Raw genomic sequence first — 17,147 nt, forward strand, 5'->3', positions numbered from 1 at the left:
AAAAAAAAAAAAAAAAAAAAAAAAAAAAAAATTTGGTTTAAGACTGGGCATGGTGGCGCGCACCTGTAATCCCAGCACTTGGGAGGCTGTAAACAGGAGGATCACTACGAGTCTGATCTATGCAGTGAGACCCTGTAGACCCTGTCCTAAACACACACAAAATTGTTTTAGTAATAAAAAACCTACTTAAAAGTAATTAAAAATTAAAACCTGTTAAAAGTAATAAAAGATTACTTCTCAAAAGCAGACGAAGGGAAATCTTAAGAGAAAGAGAAGTGAAAAGAATGAGGATGTGTTGTGTACATGTATCTGTTCCCCCAAAATGAGTGTAATCGTTATGTACTGCAAAACTACCTGTTTACAACCAGAATGATAAGCAAACATCAGCAAATCAAGTCTAATAAAAGAACTATATGCTACAACCAAGTGGGCCGGGGGGCATACCTGGTCTCTGCACTTGCCTCAGCAGGCACTTAGTCCACTGAGCTAGCACCCTAGCCCCAGGTTAACTTCTACTTTACTGGCATGTGGTGCTGGGGAATCGAACTGTGGTCCCTGTGCTTTGCCAAGCTTGTTCCAAGTAGGTGCTTTAAACCACTGAGCCATCTCACCAGCCCCGGTTAAAATGATTTTGAAAAAGAAGAATAAAGATAAAGATTTCACACTTTCCATTATTATTATTATTATTATTATTATTATTATTGGTGTTACCAGGGATTGAACTCAGGACCTTGCACTTGCCAGGCAAGCACTTATTCCACTGAGCCATCTCCTTGGCCTACACTTTCCAATTTTAAAATTTGCTACAGAGCTAATAAAAACAGTGTGGTATTGTCATAAGGACAAATTTAGATTAATGGAGTAAAATTGAGAGTCCAGAAGAAACACATCAATTGTGTTTTTTCTGTTTTGATTACGTTTAAGGTCTTGTAGCAATTTTCAATACTATAATACATTATTGGGGCCAGGGAGATAGCTCAGTGGAATAAGTGCTTGCCTGGCAAGTATAAGGTCCTGAGCTCAATCCCTGGTAATATATCTATCTATCTATCTATCTATCTATCTATCTATCTATCTATATATATATATATCTCCTATATTTACCATATTGTACAATAGATCTCTTGAGCTTATTCCTCTAACTGGAATTTTCATCCTTTGACAAACACATATCCTGACCCACCACCATTCCAGCCCCTGATTACCACTATTTTACTCTACTTTTTTTTCTTTTTGAGACAGCATCTCTCTGTGCAGTTCAGGCTGGCCTTGAACTCATTTTGTAGCTAGGTTGCTCTTGAACTCGGAATGATGCTCTTAAAAACATTAACTGTTTAATATTTTCTATCGTGGATATACCATAGCTTATTTTATTTTATTTTTTATGTATTTGGTACAGGGTCTCACTACACAGGTCAGACTCATAGTGATCCTCATGTTTTCAGCGTCCCCAGTGCTAGGATTACAGGCATGCACCACCATGCCCGGTCTTTTTTTTTTTTTTAATTTTATTTATTTATATTTGTGGGGGGGGGCAGCTCAGCCCACCGGGGGCGGGGCTGGCTGGCATGTGGTGCTGGGGGATTGAACCAAGGTCCCTGTGCTTTAGCTAAGCTTGTTCTAAGTAGGTGCTTTAGACCACTGAGCCATCTCACCAGGGCCACCCAGTCTTACCATAGTTTATTTTATCTCTCTCTGTTATTTGTCATTTGGGTTTTTTCCATTCCCCTCCTCATGGACATATTTGTAATACTTAGTAGAAGTTTTGATTATCCCCTCAAGATATTGGATTAAAAAGCCACTTTTTTTTTCTTTTTCTTTGTGGTACCAGGGTTTGAACTCAGGATCTTGCACTTGCCAGGCAAGCCCTTATGCCACTGAGCTACCTCCCTAGTCCCCATATTGGATTAAAAAGGAATCACTGGGCTGGGGATATAGCTCAGTGGCATAAGGGCTTGCCTGGCAAATTTGATTCCTGGTACTGCAAGCAAGCAAGCAAGCAAGCAAGCAACAAGCAAGGAAGGAATGAAGGAATTAACCGGGTGTAGTGGTACATGACTAATGCTAGGAGGTGAAGGCAGGAAGATCGAGGCCAGCCTAGGCTACAAAGTGAGTTCAAGGCAAGCCTGAGCTGTATAGTGAAACCGAATTTCAAGAATAAGTAAATAGGGGTTGAGGAGATAGCTTAGTGGCATAAGCTCCTGCCTGGCAAGCACAAGGTCCACAGTTTGATCCCCAGTACTGCTAAGTAAATAAGTAAAAATAAACAAACATAAAAAGGATGCACATTCGTATGAAATGTAACACCCGGTACTACAGTTTTTTTCCCCAAGAGTTCAACCTCTCACTGACAGTCTTGAGAATGTTGTCTTCCCTGATCAGTGCTCTCAGATCCTTGCTTTCAATTAATTCGCCGATTTTGCAGCAATATTGGCCTTTGGCTGCGGGTGGATGGTGTCTCCTGCGGGTGGATAGTGCCTCCTGCTGGTGCCCAGTGCAGCCTGCAGCCTCAGCTCACCATTTTTGGTCAGGGGCCAACTGTCCTCTTTCCTCCTGCCACTGCTCAGTTTCTCAAAACTGGATCTGGTCACACCAACTTCCTGTCTGCAGCCAGTGTTTTCAAAACAACAGCCTTTACTCTTACAGTCTCCTCTGCTTGATCCCTCCAGCACCCCTGGATCACAGAACAAAGGGTGGGAGCGGGAGACCCTCAGATGGGCTGGTGCTGCCCTGGAGCGCTCTCCTCGCTCTGTGAGCTGCTGCCTCGGCTGTGTGCCTACATTGCCATCCAACGCCCTGCAGGGCATCTGCACACAGAGGAAGCAACCCCTCATTGTTCCTAACACAGGCCTCATGCCATGCCTACACTCAGTTTCTCCAGGCCTGCCCCTCAGTAAATGTCTATAACTGAGTCACTGAGTACGCTTCCTCTCAGTATGCCCTGCAGATCATCCCTTCTATTTGGACCTTTAAAATTTTTTTCTTAAATATAGAACTTGTTGATGTACCACTATATTTCCTTACCTGCTCATGAAAAAAACCAGACAGTGTTTTCTTTGCTCCTCCCTCTCCTGTTTAGCTCACCTGCTGACTGTCCCCATAGCTGTCATACTTTGGGTCACTAGGCCACCCTGACTCGGGTCTCTCTAGGTCCAGATTCCCACCCCTGTCTACCCATCCAAGTCTAGTCAACATGCCTATAGACATGTTGCAGGACTCCCCAGCTGAATCTGTTCTGTAGAGAGGGGCTGGGGCTGCTGACTGACTGCCCCCTTGATCCCAAGACCCACCAACTCCAGCACAGCTAACCACCAGTCACTTCCTGAGAGTTTTGTGCCTGAAATGCCCTTGCCCAGGTGGATCCCTCTTCCCATTATCCATCTAGGTCTGTCTCTGTTCTATAGGCATCACACTGCATGTGACTGTCACCTCACTGGTGTCACCTCTCTCCCTGATTCCCCAGCACCTCAGTCCTATCACCTGTGTGCTGAGACACAGGTCCTGGCTGGACATTCTCCATGGCTGACTTGCCCATGTGGCCAGAGGCCTGACATAGCTGAGGATTCACTTCTCCTGCTGGATCCCTCACTGTGGCAACTTGAGCATCCCCAAGACAGGTCAGTGTCTGGCTGCAAGGTCATCTAGTCAGCATCCCTTGCATTGCTGAGCTTATCAGCTCCACCAGCTTCCGTTGTGGGGAGAGAAGAGTTGGAGGCTATCAAACTTGGGTGTTGGAAGTTTCAGCCCAGTGACCTTGGGCAGGCCACTTCACCTCTCTGTTTGCTGTTTCCACTTGTGAAATGAGATAGCAGCACAACCTCACAGGACCATTGGGGGCAGGGGAGAGTTCCACCCCTACAATGATTTGTACCCATTGGGTGTGAAGCACACTAGTGATGAACAGGCTGTGGTATTGTAGATTACCCTACATGTACTAGATGCTCAGTGCACTGTCCAGGGACTTTCCACCACACACAAAGAGGAGGGTCTAGGGACACATACCCTGGGTGCCACAGACCCTACATGGACCTTTCCTGTGAAGGCACTTTCACCCTGGATGGACTGGGGATCCCAGGTATGGAAGCAGGGCCTGGATGGAATCTTTGCTGAAAAGGTCCCCCAGGGAAGGCGCTGCTTGCAGCATCAGCTGGAGCCCACTTCCTGGTGTCCCAGCTGAAGGTAAGGGCTTAGAAGTGGCCATGAGCAGAGAGGACATGAGAGGAGGGAGAGGAGCTAAATAAGAACCCTGCCTGGACAGCGGCCACCACCTACCACCCAGACAGCCATCCTGCCCTCCCTTTCTGCCCGAGCCAGAAGACTCTGGGGAGGATAGCAAGGCAATAGCCTTGAGACAAAATTTAAGGGGTGCCAGAAGACTCAGACATCAGTATTTTAATACAGCATTTCAACATAATAATAAAGGGCCAGCCAGATAGCTCAGTGGATTAAAGCGCCTGCTTAGGTAGATGCAGAGACCGAGGTTCAACCCCTAGTGTATTGTGCTGGTCCCGCCCCGAGGACACACTGAGATGGCTACTGAGACTAGGTGTGGTGATGTGTGCCTGTAATCCCAGCACTTGGGAGGCTAAAAACAGGAGGATCACTATGAATCTGATTTGCGTAGTGAGACCCTGTAGATCCTGTACTAAAATATATTAATAATAATTAAAAATATTAATGCAAATAAATCCATGATGGAAAAATATCAATATTTTAAGCCATTTTCTACTCTGGCCCCTCTTTCTCAATTGTCCACTCTCAGCCCAGTCCCTGGGGTGCCCAGTCCCAGGGATACCCCGCCAGCACTTCATGTCTCTTACCTTCCCCATATGTTCCACAGGCTGGAGGCTCCTGGGTTCGGGGTCTTGCTCCGTGGAGCTGCAGTTGGGGCCAGCGGCTCCTGGGTGCCCCCAGCCAGGCCTAGTAGCATCAACAGCATCAGAAGTTCCTTGCACCTCCTGGGGAGAAGGCCTGGCTCACCAGGGAGCTTACGGCCCACTTGGTCTGTCCCTGGCTTCATCTGCACTCAGGACCAAAGTATCTCTGGACCCACGCGTTGTTGGCCTCCTGGAGGACGTGGTCCTGGTCCTCCTGTTGGCTTCAGCCACACCAGTGCACACAGATCTGGACACGCAGCTCATCCTCAGGCTGGATGGGCTTGGGTCCCCCCGCCCCCAGGGCCCAAGGCTATTACCCCTGGGGATCTCTCCCAGAAAGACACCTGTTAACTGCCCTGCTGTGGTTGGCACCAGGACTCAACTGCTTCCTACGGCAGTCACCACCTCTGGGGCCATGTGTCTGGTATATTTGACCCCCTCTGGTTCCTCATTTCCCCAAGGGGCCCTGAGTTTGTGGAGCGTGTCCCTGAAGCCCGGAGAGCTGATGGAGAGCAATCTGGTGCTCAGGAACACGTTCTTTTCGGGGCTCAGGGGGTGGCACGGGACTGGGGCTCTTCCACCCATTCTTCTCTCTTGCTCGCTGGCCCACCCTTATGCTATAGGGCGTATTTCTTTACTTTTACTTGGCCCAGATTTGATCTACAGAGCCTGTTTCTTTTCCTACCTTTACTAAAGCTTTGCTACCATTAAAAAACAGAGTGAGATGAGGGTGTAACAAAGGAGATCAGAGGGGACTCAGAAATGCTAGAGTAAGGAAAAAATTACAAAAAGAAAGAAAGGTAGTTTGTCCATTTGAAGCCCATTTGGGGTTTTCTAACTGGGACTTATGAAAATTAGGCTCTTATCCTCCCCCAGAGCCTGGGCAACAGGTCTCCTGCCTTCAGGTGCTGGCTGTAACAAAGAATAAATTCTTCATGTAGTTTTCTAAGATAGGCATTTTAATGGGGTTTAGGGTGATTCTAAAGATGTAGCCTTGAACTGTTAAGAATTATGTTAAACATTTGTTGAAATCTGTATAGGCCACGATTGCAGTCTAGTTGAAAAAGGGTCCATAGGAACCTGGCTAGAGTGTGGTCAAGGAATCATCATTATATTAACAACCACCTATTATTAAATAACAGAAAAGCTCTGCAGAATATACACTGAGTATTACATCAAGTGCTATCCAATATGCTTAGTCATAAGCTTAATTAGCAATGACTAGTAAGTGCAGGAAGAATACACCTAAAGTACCAGTAATACAAAATAATGGGCATGCCACAGTGTTGGATGGAAAATGTGAGGAAAACATACATGTATACATAGACTTTTTACTAATTGTCAAACAAAAATCTCCAACTTTAGAGTAAGCAAGTTATAAATCAGGAGGCACTAAAATAATAACTGGGAGGGCTGGCCAGATAGCTCAGTGGATTAAAGCGCCTGCTGGAAGACAGGGACCAGGGCTCAATCCTGGGTGTGCCCCATGCCGGTCCCACCCTTGGGGCACGCTGAGATGGGGATTGAGACTGGGCATGGTGGTGCACCCCTGTAATCCCAGCACTTGGGAAGCTGAAAGCAGGAGGATCACTACGAGTCTGATCTGTGTAGTGAGACCCTGTAGACCCTGTACTAAATACATTAAATAAATAAACTAATATGAAGCAAAAATGAACAAAGGAATGGAACAAAGGGACTTAAGTAAAAAGGCAGAACCTATGTGAAGGCCTCCTATAAGGGTGCCCTAGCACCCTGATGGACTACTTGGACCTGGGTCTGGGCTGAAGAAAAGCAGCCTGCCCCTTCCATCTGTGCTTAAATGGGCAGTATAAGCTTCCTGGAGGTCACACTAATCTGGTGATCCTCCTGGACCAGTTATCTCTGAGCCTGGGTAGGACTGATGCAGGAATGAGAAAAGGGGACCAAAGCAGTATGTAGTTGCTATGGCATTCTGGGAGGGACGGGCCTGGCAAGCTACCCCATGCACGATTCATCAGATGGAACGGATATGTAAGAAGGCAGGAGAAAGCACCCATGGCTGATACTTGCTCCAGGGAAAACCTTTCTAAAAACAAGCCACCTGTTGCCCATCTGGGGGTGATTGGACAGCCTGTGTCCATGTGTCTATCCTCTTTCCCCATCCTGTCTCAGACCTATGCTATTTCTCCCATATTATCTCTTTTTAATGTATGATATATTTTCAAGTTGTTTTGTTTTCAATTTTTGGTTTGCTGGTTGTTTTCTGCTGGTAGAAATGAAAACTCCAGGAATCATGATTCCAGCCACCTAACAGAATTAGAGAACAGCAAAGTCTTTGAAACCCCCAAATTCACTCAGTCATACATTCACAAAGTGTCTCTTCACAGGTCTCATTCACTTATTTACTCAGGCTGGGGAGATAGCCCAGTGGAATAAGTGCTTGCCTGGCAAGCGCAAGGTCCTGAGTTTGATCCCTGGTACCACCAAAACCAGAACAAAACAAAACACACATTTATTTACTCAACTCTCTTCTCATCTAGTGCTTATCAAACACGTAACTGATCCTGTTCACTGAGAGCTCCCAGACTTGTGCAGGAGGGAGCTTTGCTAAATAAAATCATAGCTGTGTGGTAGGTGCTAAATATAGTTAGGAAAACAAGCTATTTGTGCACTGGAGGAAGCTAATAACTCCATAAAGGGGGGAAGGAGCCATCTGGCCAAAGAGAGTTGATATCATTGTGGAACCCCCAATGAGTCGGTGCAGCTCCCAGGGGATACCACGAAGGAACAGGAAGACTTTCTGACAAATAAACATTTAGTGAAAACATTTGGAGACAAGCAAGTGAGTCAGGGGCTGATCAATAGCAATTTGCTTAACACGGCAATAATGGATGACAAAGGGATATAGAGAAGTGGGTATACGAGAAGTGAAAAAGGGTATATGAGAGAAGGAGTATACGAGACGCAACCTTCACAGGTTGTGTCATGATAAGGAGCCTGAATTTTGTCCCTTCAACCCAGCTGGCTTTTCACAAGCTGAAGGCAGATATGGGCCATCTAGAATGTGGCTGGACTAAACTGAGAAGAGCCAAAAGTATAAAATATATCCTGTATTTCAAATATAAAAAAAAGTTTAAGCGGTGTCATAACTGCCTTTCATATTAATTGATCATTAAAATGATCATATTTGGGGCATATTATATTAAATAAATATGCACCATTAGAGATCATCTCACCTGTTTTTGTTTTCCTCTTTTTTTTTTTTTTTATAATAGTGTCTCCTCCCCACCCCCGGGGCATGGTGAGACAGACACTGATTGAGACTGGGCATGGTGGCGCATGCCTGTAATCCCAGCACTTGGGAGACTATAGACAGGAGAATCACTATGAGTCCGATCTGTAGTGAGACCCTGAACACCCTGTAGACCCTTCCCTAAAATACAAAAAATAAAAAAAATAGTGTCTCCTTGTGTTGCCCATGATGGCCTTAAACTCCTGGGTTCAAGCAATCCTCCTACCTCAGCCTTCCAAGTTGCTGGAAATATAGGTACATACCACAGAGATGAAAAGCAAGAGAGTCAGGATACAAGCAAAAGACAGAGTTCTTTGGGAACCGCCCAGCTGGCCTTTAGAAATGTGGACCTGGAAGCTCTTGCCTGGAGTAAAAGCTTATGGGAAAGCTTAGTGGATTTGAGGATAGAGAAGCAGAGGGGCCCTGAACATGACACGAGCTTTCCACAGGAGGAAAGACTGCTAGTGACATGCCTACCTCTGAGGGACCTGTAGGATCTTTTTAGCAGCGGTAAATAGATGTGCTCAGTCAAACTTGGGATGATGGAGAGATGATTTACCTGGCACCTCCCTGAGTGGGAGGCAGATCCAGACACTGTGTGGGCACCCTGCATACAGGTGTCTCTTTGCAGGGCACATTTTGACTCACCACCCAGGAGTTCAGGGTGTCATTCTCTTATGGAGACTGGAGCTGTGGGATCCTTCTGGTTATACTTTCATTCAACAAATCCAGTGTGGCTTCCATAACACCAAGCTCCTTATGCCTCCAGATCTGTCCATGGGCTCAAGATCCCTGGGGTCACCAAGCAGGCAGAATTGAGGAAGATCCTTATGATCCCACAAAGCATGACTTGATTGAAACTTGGAGGCAGGAACCAATGATTCCCTAAAGCAGGGGTTGGCCAACTGTGGGCTATGTGTCACATCCAGCCCATTTCTTCCTGTACGTTAATAGGAACACAGGCATTCTCCCTTGCTCACTTATCATTTGTGGCTGCATTCTTGCTATAAGAACAGACTAGAAGTTTCAACAAAGACAGTTTGGCCTATAGAGCCAAAAATAGCTCCTACTTGGCCCTTTATGGAAACTTCCATTCTCCTGTCCAAAAGAACAAATACATTCTCTAATGGAGACCAGTAGCCAACTTTGCCACTCTAGGAGCATTTGGCAGGGTCTGGAGACATTTTGAGTTGTCGTAAATGGGGGTTGGGCATCTGGTGGACTCAGTATCTTATAGTACAAAGGACAGCCCTAGGATAACGATTTGTTGGGTCCAAAATGTCACTAGTACCAGGATGGCAAGTATTGCTCCAGGCCTATTCACTTGGCACACGTTCTCCTCCCCAGAAGCCCATCAAAAGCATTTGCTTAGGGCTGGCCTGATAGCTCAGCAGACTAAATTGCCTGCTTAGGCAGAGTGCAGCTGCTGGGTTTGATCCCTGGTGTGCCATGCTGGCCGGTCCCATTGGGACCCTCTGGGACAGTGATTGAGACTGGGCATGATGGCATGTGTCTGTAATTCCAGCATTTGGGAGGCTGGAAACAGAATAATCTCTACAAGTTCAATCTACATACATAGTGAGACCCTGTAGACCCTGTCAGTAATAATAATAATAATAATAATAATAATAATAATAATAGCATTTTCTTAACTTTGTACACCTGAAACTGCTGGCCATAACTAAATAACAAAAGAGAGTCTGACCCTTGGCTCAAATGTTCCTCCTAAGGGGGTTTTATCAACAATCTCTTTCCTCCCTGATTTTCAAGAGTAGGAGCTCAAGAGAGCACTGGGCATGTGACCATGATTGGCCAGTTTCCTGGGACCTTTGCCCTAGTTTGGTTTTAGATTCATCCTGTGAAATCATGTACCAGGTAGATCAAACTCAGAAGGAAAAAAAAAAAAACCAAAACCAAAACACAACTTCCCAAGATAAACAGCTTTAATTTTGTAATCCAGCCACCAGTAGGGTTACAGCCACACTGGGGGACAAGGAGAAGGTGAGCAGTTTCCTCTCAGCTCTGCGTAGCCCTGTGGTTCCGCGATCTCTGCCACACCGGTTTCTTCTAGCAAGCCCATCTTCAGTCAAGGTATATTGGCCCTGAGTACCTGGGATACTGAAGCATCGGAGACCTTTTCTTCCCCACTTTCCCTTTCTATTTCCTTCTCCCTCTCTCTATTCTGTGTCCCCAAAGCACAGTAATATACAGCCTCATCTTCAGGCTGCAGCTCAGAGATGCTCAAATATCCCTGGTTGCTGAACAAATCTTTGGATCCAGAGAAGCGAGGGGGGACCTTAGGGCCCTGGTGCTTGTCTGAGTATGAGAAGTATCTCAGCAGGAACCTTGGAGGCTGGCCTGGCTTCTGCTGGTACCAGAAGATGCTATAAAAACCAATATTATGGTCACTGCTCAAGGTGCAGGTTAGGCGGACTGAAGTTCCGAGGGATGAGGCGGCAGATGACGGCTGATGCAGCACGGGCTGGGTGCTATAACCTAGCAACACACAAGCATGTGGGTCCCCAAGGAAGGGCAAGGCAAGGGAAGGGGTAGGGACTTTGGGCTAGGGGGGTTTCCTCACCTGTGCAGTAGGCCAGGAGTATGAGTAGGACAGGAGTACAGGACATGATGCCGATCTGTAGAGCTCTGTGGCCCTCATGGGCTGGGCTAGCATCCTCCTCTCTCTTCCAAGAGGAGGGGCCATCGCACCTCTGGTTCTGTTCCTGTCACTGTCATCCCAGGTTCTCTTGGGTTTGCAGTGTCAGTTAGGGGAACAGTTGGTCAGTCTGATGAGCCTTTGAGGCTTTGATTAGCCATGGGGAAGGGCTGGGAAGGAAGCACCTGCTGGCAGCTCATGGACCAGTGCCCATGAGATAGATGGGTTGGTGCAGGCCCTGAGAGACAATGGCCCTGAATCCCCCTGAGGAAGCTGAGCCCCTCAGAAAAATAAGTTTCTTGCCTAAATTTAAATGCTTGGTGAACCAGGAAGAGAGGATACATCCTCAGGGTGGTGAAAATACTTTGTTCATGCAGCAGAAAGTTTGGGGGTTCTGAAAGAAATGGGGTGCTCTGACCCATTCTAAACTCCATAGGGACTTCAGTCTGGATTCTCTACTTCCTAGAACAAAGTGGATTTATGGGGTTTCAAGAGCAAAGCATGGGGAATCCAGCATGAGTCCCCTCCCAACTTACTAAGCAGGTACACTTTGTCCCTCTTACAGACTAAATTGTGCTTCCACCCCAATCATATACTGAAACCATAACTCCCAGCATGACTCCTTCTGTAGATAAAGCCTTTAAGGAAGTAATCAAGGTTAATTGAGATCATAAAGATGGAGCCCTGACCCAAAACAACTGATCTCTTTATAAAAATGGGAAAGCTAGAGATAGACACAAATAGAGAGAAGATGGAAAGTGATGTAGAGAGAAGTCGGTCATCTCCATCCTGACAGAGGTCCTTCCTCCAGAGCCCTCAGAAGGAATCACACCTGCTGGCAACTTGATCTTGTACCTCAGACTTCCAGAGCTGTTAAGCAATTAATTTCTGTTATTTAAGCCACCCAGCCTATAGTAGCTCATTACTGTGATACTAGGAGTCAAACATAATTCTTATTGTAGGCTATTGTAAAAAAGAATACGATAGGTTGAGTGGCTTGTAAATAACAGAAATTTATTCCTTATAGGTCTCAAATTTGGAAAAAGTCCAACATCAAGGTTTACCTGGGGGTGGGGAGATGGCTCAGTGGAATAAGCTCTTGCCTGACAAACTCAGGGGCCTGAGTTCAATCCCCAGTGCCCCCCCCAAAAAAAAAGGTTTAGCAGGTAGGGTGTCTAATGAGGACCCATTTCTTGGTTTATAAGTGATTGCCTTTTCACTGTACCCTTGCATAGTGGGTGTTTTCTGGATCTCTCTTAGAACCCTAATCTCATTTATAGGGTAATAACCTATGCCTCCATAACCTAATCACTTCTCATAGGTCCTACCTTTTTTATCTTTAAACAGGCAAAAGTGAAACAGTGTGTGTTTGGCAGAGATACATAGTTGGGAAAAATACAAAGACACACATGTGGAAACATCATACAACCCAACTACCAGGGAGAGGGTGACGTATGTGGTCCAGAAGGGTGCTCAGGGACCTCACACTGGGAGACCTGTAGCTTCACCTGGGTGCTGGTGCACTGGTATTTGCCTTAGTATTCTTTTTTTTTTTTTTTAAATTAAAAAATGTATTTACTGGGGCCGGGGAGATGGCTCAGTAGAATAAGTGCTTCCCTGGCAAGCACAAGGGCCTGAGTTCAATACCCGGTTCCGCCAAAAAAAAAAAAATCCCAACAAAAATACTAATTTCTATAGGGCTGGTGAGATGGCTCAGTGGTCTAAAGCACCTACTTAGAACAAGCTTAGCAAAGCATCAGGGACCCCGGTTCAATCCCCCAGCACCACATGCCAGCCAGCCCCGTCCCCTGGTGGGCTGAGCTGGCCACACACACATACACATAAATAAAATAAATAAAATTTAAAAAAAATGTATTTACTTAGAAGCATTCAGAATGTCAACAAAACAGTTGCAACTTTTCTTTGCAATTATAGAGTGGTATTCAGTTAACAGAACAACAATTATTTTGTATATGCTGCATCAGAGACAACTGGAGATGAAAAACTACCGACCCCCCATATATAACTAATTTGTGCTGTGCACCAATAAGAAACTGCTTTAAATTTCCCTGCCAATTTACACCCCCCATACTGTGCCAGGCAAGGTTAGTGGCTATTGAAAATACCACCAGGACAGGGCTATCTACTGACACATTCGGTAGTGTGTTAACTATACAAAAAAAAGACACTGTACAGTTTTTTGTTTTTTTTTTTAATTTTTTAATTTTATTTATTTGTGTGTGGCCAGCTCAGCCCACCAGGGGGCCGGGCTGGCTGGCATGTGGTGCTGGGGGATTGAACCACGGTCCGTATGCTTTGTTGCAGCTTGTTCTATCTCTAAGTAGGTGCCTTAGACCTCTGAGCCATCTCACCAGCCCAGACACTGTACAGTTTAAAAACAATTTTTTTTTCTGTTGTGGAACCGGGGATTAAACTCAGGCCCTTGGGCTTGCCAGGCAAGTGCTTATTCTACTGAGCCATTTCCCTGGTCTTAAAAACAAATCTTACACAGCCTTACATTTCAATTTTATTTTTTTCTTCAAAAGGAGTGAGTTGTGTACAGGGGGATTAAATGCTTTATAGAAAAGAAAAAAAAAAACTGTGCTAGAACCAACTTATTCATCATCATCCTCTTCTTCATCTTCTTCCTCCTCTTCCTTCTCATCTTCCTCATCCTCCTCCTCTTCTTTCTTTTTCTTGCTTTTTTCACCTTGATGACTCCCTTTTTTGCTGCATCAGGTTTTCCTTTAGCCCAGTAATCAGCGATGTCCTTTTCATACTTTTCCTTCAGCTTAGCAGCCTTCTCGTATGGCTGCTTGTCATCTGCTGCAGTATTATTCCACATTTCTCCAAGTTTCTTTGCAACATCACCAATGGAGAGGCCAGGATGTTCTCCTTCGATTTTTGGGTGATACTCAGAACAGAACAAGAAGAAAGCTGGAGGCCTCTTGGGCGCATTGGGATCCTTGAACTTCTTTTTTGTTTCTCCTTTAGGAAGAATATAAGTTTTCATTTCTCCTTCATAACGAGCCTTGTCCGCCTTTGCCATATCTTCAAATTTTCCTTTTTCTTTAGCAGACACAGTCTTCCACTGCTCTGAGTACTTCTTTTTTTTTTTTTTATTTTTTTTTTCTGAGTACTTCTTAGAAATCTCTGAGAAGTTAACAGAAGCATCTGGGTGCTTCTTGTTGTGCTCCTCTTGGCAAATTTGCACAAAGAATGCGTATGATGACATCTTGCATCTCGGCTTCTTAGGATCTCCTTTGCCCATGTTTACTTGTTTTCCTCAGCGAGGTACAGAGTCGCCCAGTGCCCGTCCGGCTCTCACTTGCCCCGGAGCTTCTCTATGGAGCTCACTGTACTCTGATTTAGTATTCTTGAAGTACATTATGGCATATTATGCACATTTCTGTATTTATGATATCTTATAATAGAAATTAATTTACCTTGTGGGTACCATTAACTACTGGTCAGCTTTTTTTTTTTTTTTTTTTTTTTTTTAGCTCAGAGTCTACAGGATCTACAAGGTCTCACTATACAGATCGAACTCATAATGATTCTCATGTTTGCAGCTTCCTAAATGCTGGGATTACAGGCCTGTGCCACCATGCCCAGTCTCAGTAGCTATCTCAGCTCGCTTTGGGGGTGAGTCCAGGATGGCAGGCCGGGGATCAAACCCTGGCCCCTGCGTCTGCCTAAGCAGGTGCTTTAATCCATCAAACTATCTGGCTGGCCCTACTAATGGTCAACTTGTAACACCCAGTTGAACTGAGTCAGCATGGTCCTGAGTATGGACGGCCCACTTGAGAATTGTTGCCAACAGCATGAAAGGAGAACTTGAGGGGAAGATGGCACATTGTTTCTTAAGAAGCTTGTCATGCTGGTTGGAACTGAGCTGATATGAACTGAGCTATTTTCATTGGAGGAACTGAGGTCCTTGTTGCTGAGGTTGGCTACAGTTCTTTTCAAGGGAGCTCTGGTCCTTACCCTTGAGCTTCACTTCCTCGGTCCAGTGCAAATCCCTCAACCTGGTGGCACCAATCCTATATCCCACTGGTGCAGAGTTTCTAGCTTCCACTACTGACCTTTGGGGCTTTCCAGTGTAGATCCTTGGTACAGACTTGCATAAGACATTGTTGTGGGCTCTAGGCCTCCAGCTAGCCTCATGCAGGACATCGCCATGGGATCCAGGCCCTCAGCTGGATTCTTTCGGTCTCTGGCACGTGGACAGATCTCTTGCCCTCCTCTGCACTTGACTTTTTGGGTGAATATTATAAAAGAATCTTATAAATTATGCATCCTGTATTAAATCTATCCTCTTGCAAACCCTGATTATAACATCACGTTTTCATTTAACTTCTGGTAATAAAATACTTTATTAGTACCATTTAATGTAAAAAAACATAGCAATGGTTCTACTCCTTAGCTTCCATTTTTAGATTATAAACTAGTTTAAAAAATAGGAGTAAGGGGCCAGGGAGATGGCTCAGTGGAATAAGCGCTTCCCTGGCAAGTGCAAGGGCCTGAGTTCAATCCCTGGTTTCGCAAAAAAAAAAAAAAAAAAAAAAAGGAGTAAAAGAGAAATCATTTGATTCTCTCACAAAGGCAAGTGAGAACTTACCTTTGCAAATAAATTCTCTCATTTGGATACCACAATTCACTAGTCTTCATAATAAATAGCTGCATACAAAGGGAGACAATGACCTACATTATTTTGGAGAGCACTTTCTTTTTTTTTTTTCTTTTTTTCTTTTTTATTTTATTTTTTTTTTTGAGAGCACTTTCATATATTTTAAGAAATACTTTCTGTGGGGAACTACTCAGACTGCTTCAAAGCTCAGGAAAATATGCATGCACCAATGAGGCTAGCATGTAAAAATGTGAATATGAAATAACTATGTAAGAATGATACAATAAAGACTCAGGCACTCTTGTGCTCTGCTCTGCTCCATGCTGCCTGCTGTTCTGCTGGTGCTTTGGCACCCTGTGTTCTTCAATCGGGTACCTCACCTGTGAAAGTCTCCCTTGGGCTCCCTGAGTGGGCCAACACCTACCCAACTTAAAATTTATAAGAATAATTATTTGGGGCTGGAGAGATGGCTCAGTGGTCTAAAGCACCTACTTGAAACAAGCTTGGCAAAGCACAGGGACCGCGGTTCGATCCCCCAGCACCACATGCCAGCCAGCCCCGCCCCCTGGTGGGCTGAGCTGGCCACACACACATACAATAAATAAATGTAATAAATAAAAATAAATAAATAATTTTAAAAAAAAGAATATTTATTTAAAACTGGATTTATGTAGCACCTAGAAATTTGGAATTTATAACATTTTAGGTGATAATATTTACTGAGCAAAAACAGTAGTAATTTAACTCCTGTAAATTCAGGGTGTTTATATATAAATAACAGGTCCCTTCTAAAAGGCAGAGGTTACAAAAGCTTATACATGCCTTTCACCTTTTCTCCCTATTTCTGGATCTAGCAATTGGCCCGATTGTAAAAGGCCTGTGTGTAGTAAATATTGTAGTATAGTCTTATCTGAGTATAATTTCCCCGTCTTGTCTTATTGATGTAATACTTAAAACAACATCCTGTCTGTGATTGATAAATTTCTCTAAAGCTACTAGCCATTTTCCTTTCTATTAGAGTGCCACCCTTTCTTTGACAAGAGGCTGATCTTATACCTCATTTGTTTGTTTTGCCCCCTCTCTCCGCTCAGAGCATTCTAATACAGATACAGATGTAGCAAATATTAGTGTAGTAGAAAATGAAGGATAATGCATGTCAGTGAATGCATGCTAAGTGAAGAACAGCAAAGCAGGAACCACACCCTGCTTGCATGGCCAGCCTGAGCCTTCTGAGGAAGGCCCCATGTGTCTGGCTCATAGAGGCTTCTGCTGCAGACATAGCAAGTAGCCTGCATGGCAATAAATCAAATGTTCTGTTAAAAATGTTTCCATATTCATTTCTGTTCATTCAAAGCAGAGTACAGCAACTCTGACTACTAATCCAGAACATCATGATATACTTTTATGTTCTAACCTATTTTACATGTTTATGCATTTGCTTAGCAACAGGCCTCTGGGGACTAAGCAACAGTGGGTCACTTGGGGTCTTTTTTTCTTGTTTTAAATTTTTTTCCATAATTTTATTGAGAAACAAATAGCAATAAGACAGTTTCAAATCAAATTGGTAGGACAGTTTCAATAATTAACACATTGCATACTTTCTTCCTAGTGGTTATTTGCTGTACACGATGCAGATATGCTATCCTATTTACAAACACTATTAGAACAAATCCCTCTATTCATTAAGAGAATGTAACCATATATCTATTCTAA

The 17,147-nt window shown here is 44.5% G+C and overlaps 1 protein-coding gene across 1 annotated transcript in view; it reads right to left on the bottom strand.

Annotated features, from left to right (window-relative positions):
- Nucleotides 1-10,775, bottom strand: part of LOC101580300 (immunoglobulin lambda-1 light chain-like) — a 15,980-nt gene extending 5,205 nt beyond the window's left edge. Inside the window, exons 1-3 of the mRNA XM_004628140.2 lie at nt 10,730-10,775; nt 10,348-10,644; nt 8,499-8,512 (exon numbers count right to left, since the gene is read on the bottom strand). Coding sequence (XP_004628197.2) covers nt 8,499-8,512; nt 10,348-10,644; nt 10,730-10,775 — 357 coding nt within the window. The remainder of the gene's footprint in view (nt 1-8,498; nt 8,513-10,347; nt 10,645-10,729) is intronic.
- Nucleotides 10,776-17,147: the final 6,372 nt, after the last annotated feature.

The sequence above is a fragment of the Octodon degus genome, unplaced genomic scaffold (assembly GCF_000260255.1).
Source record: "Octodon degus isolate 3935 unplaced genomic scaffold, OctDeg1.0 scaffold00021, whole genome shotgun sequence".
Lineage (NCBI taxonomy): Eukaryota > Metazoa > Chordata > Mammalia > Rodentia > Octodontidae > Octodon > Octodon degus.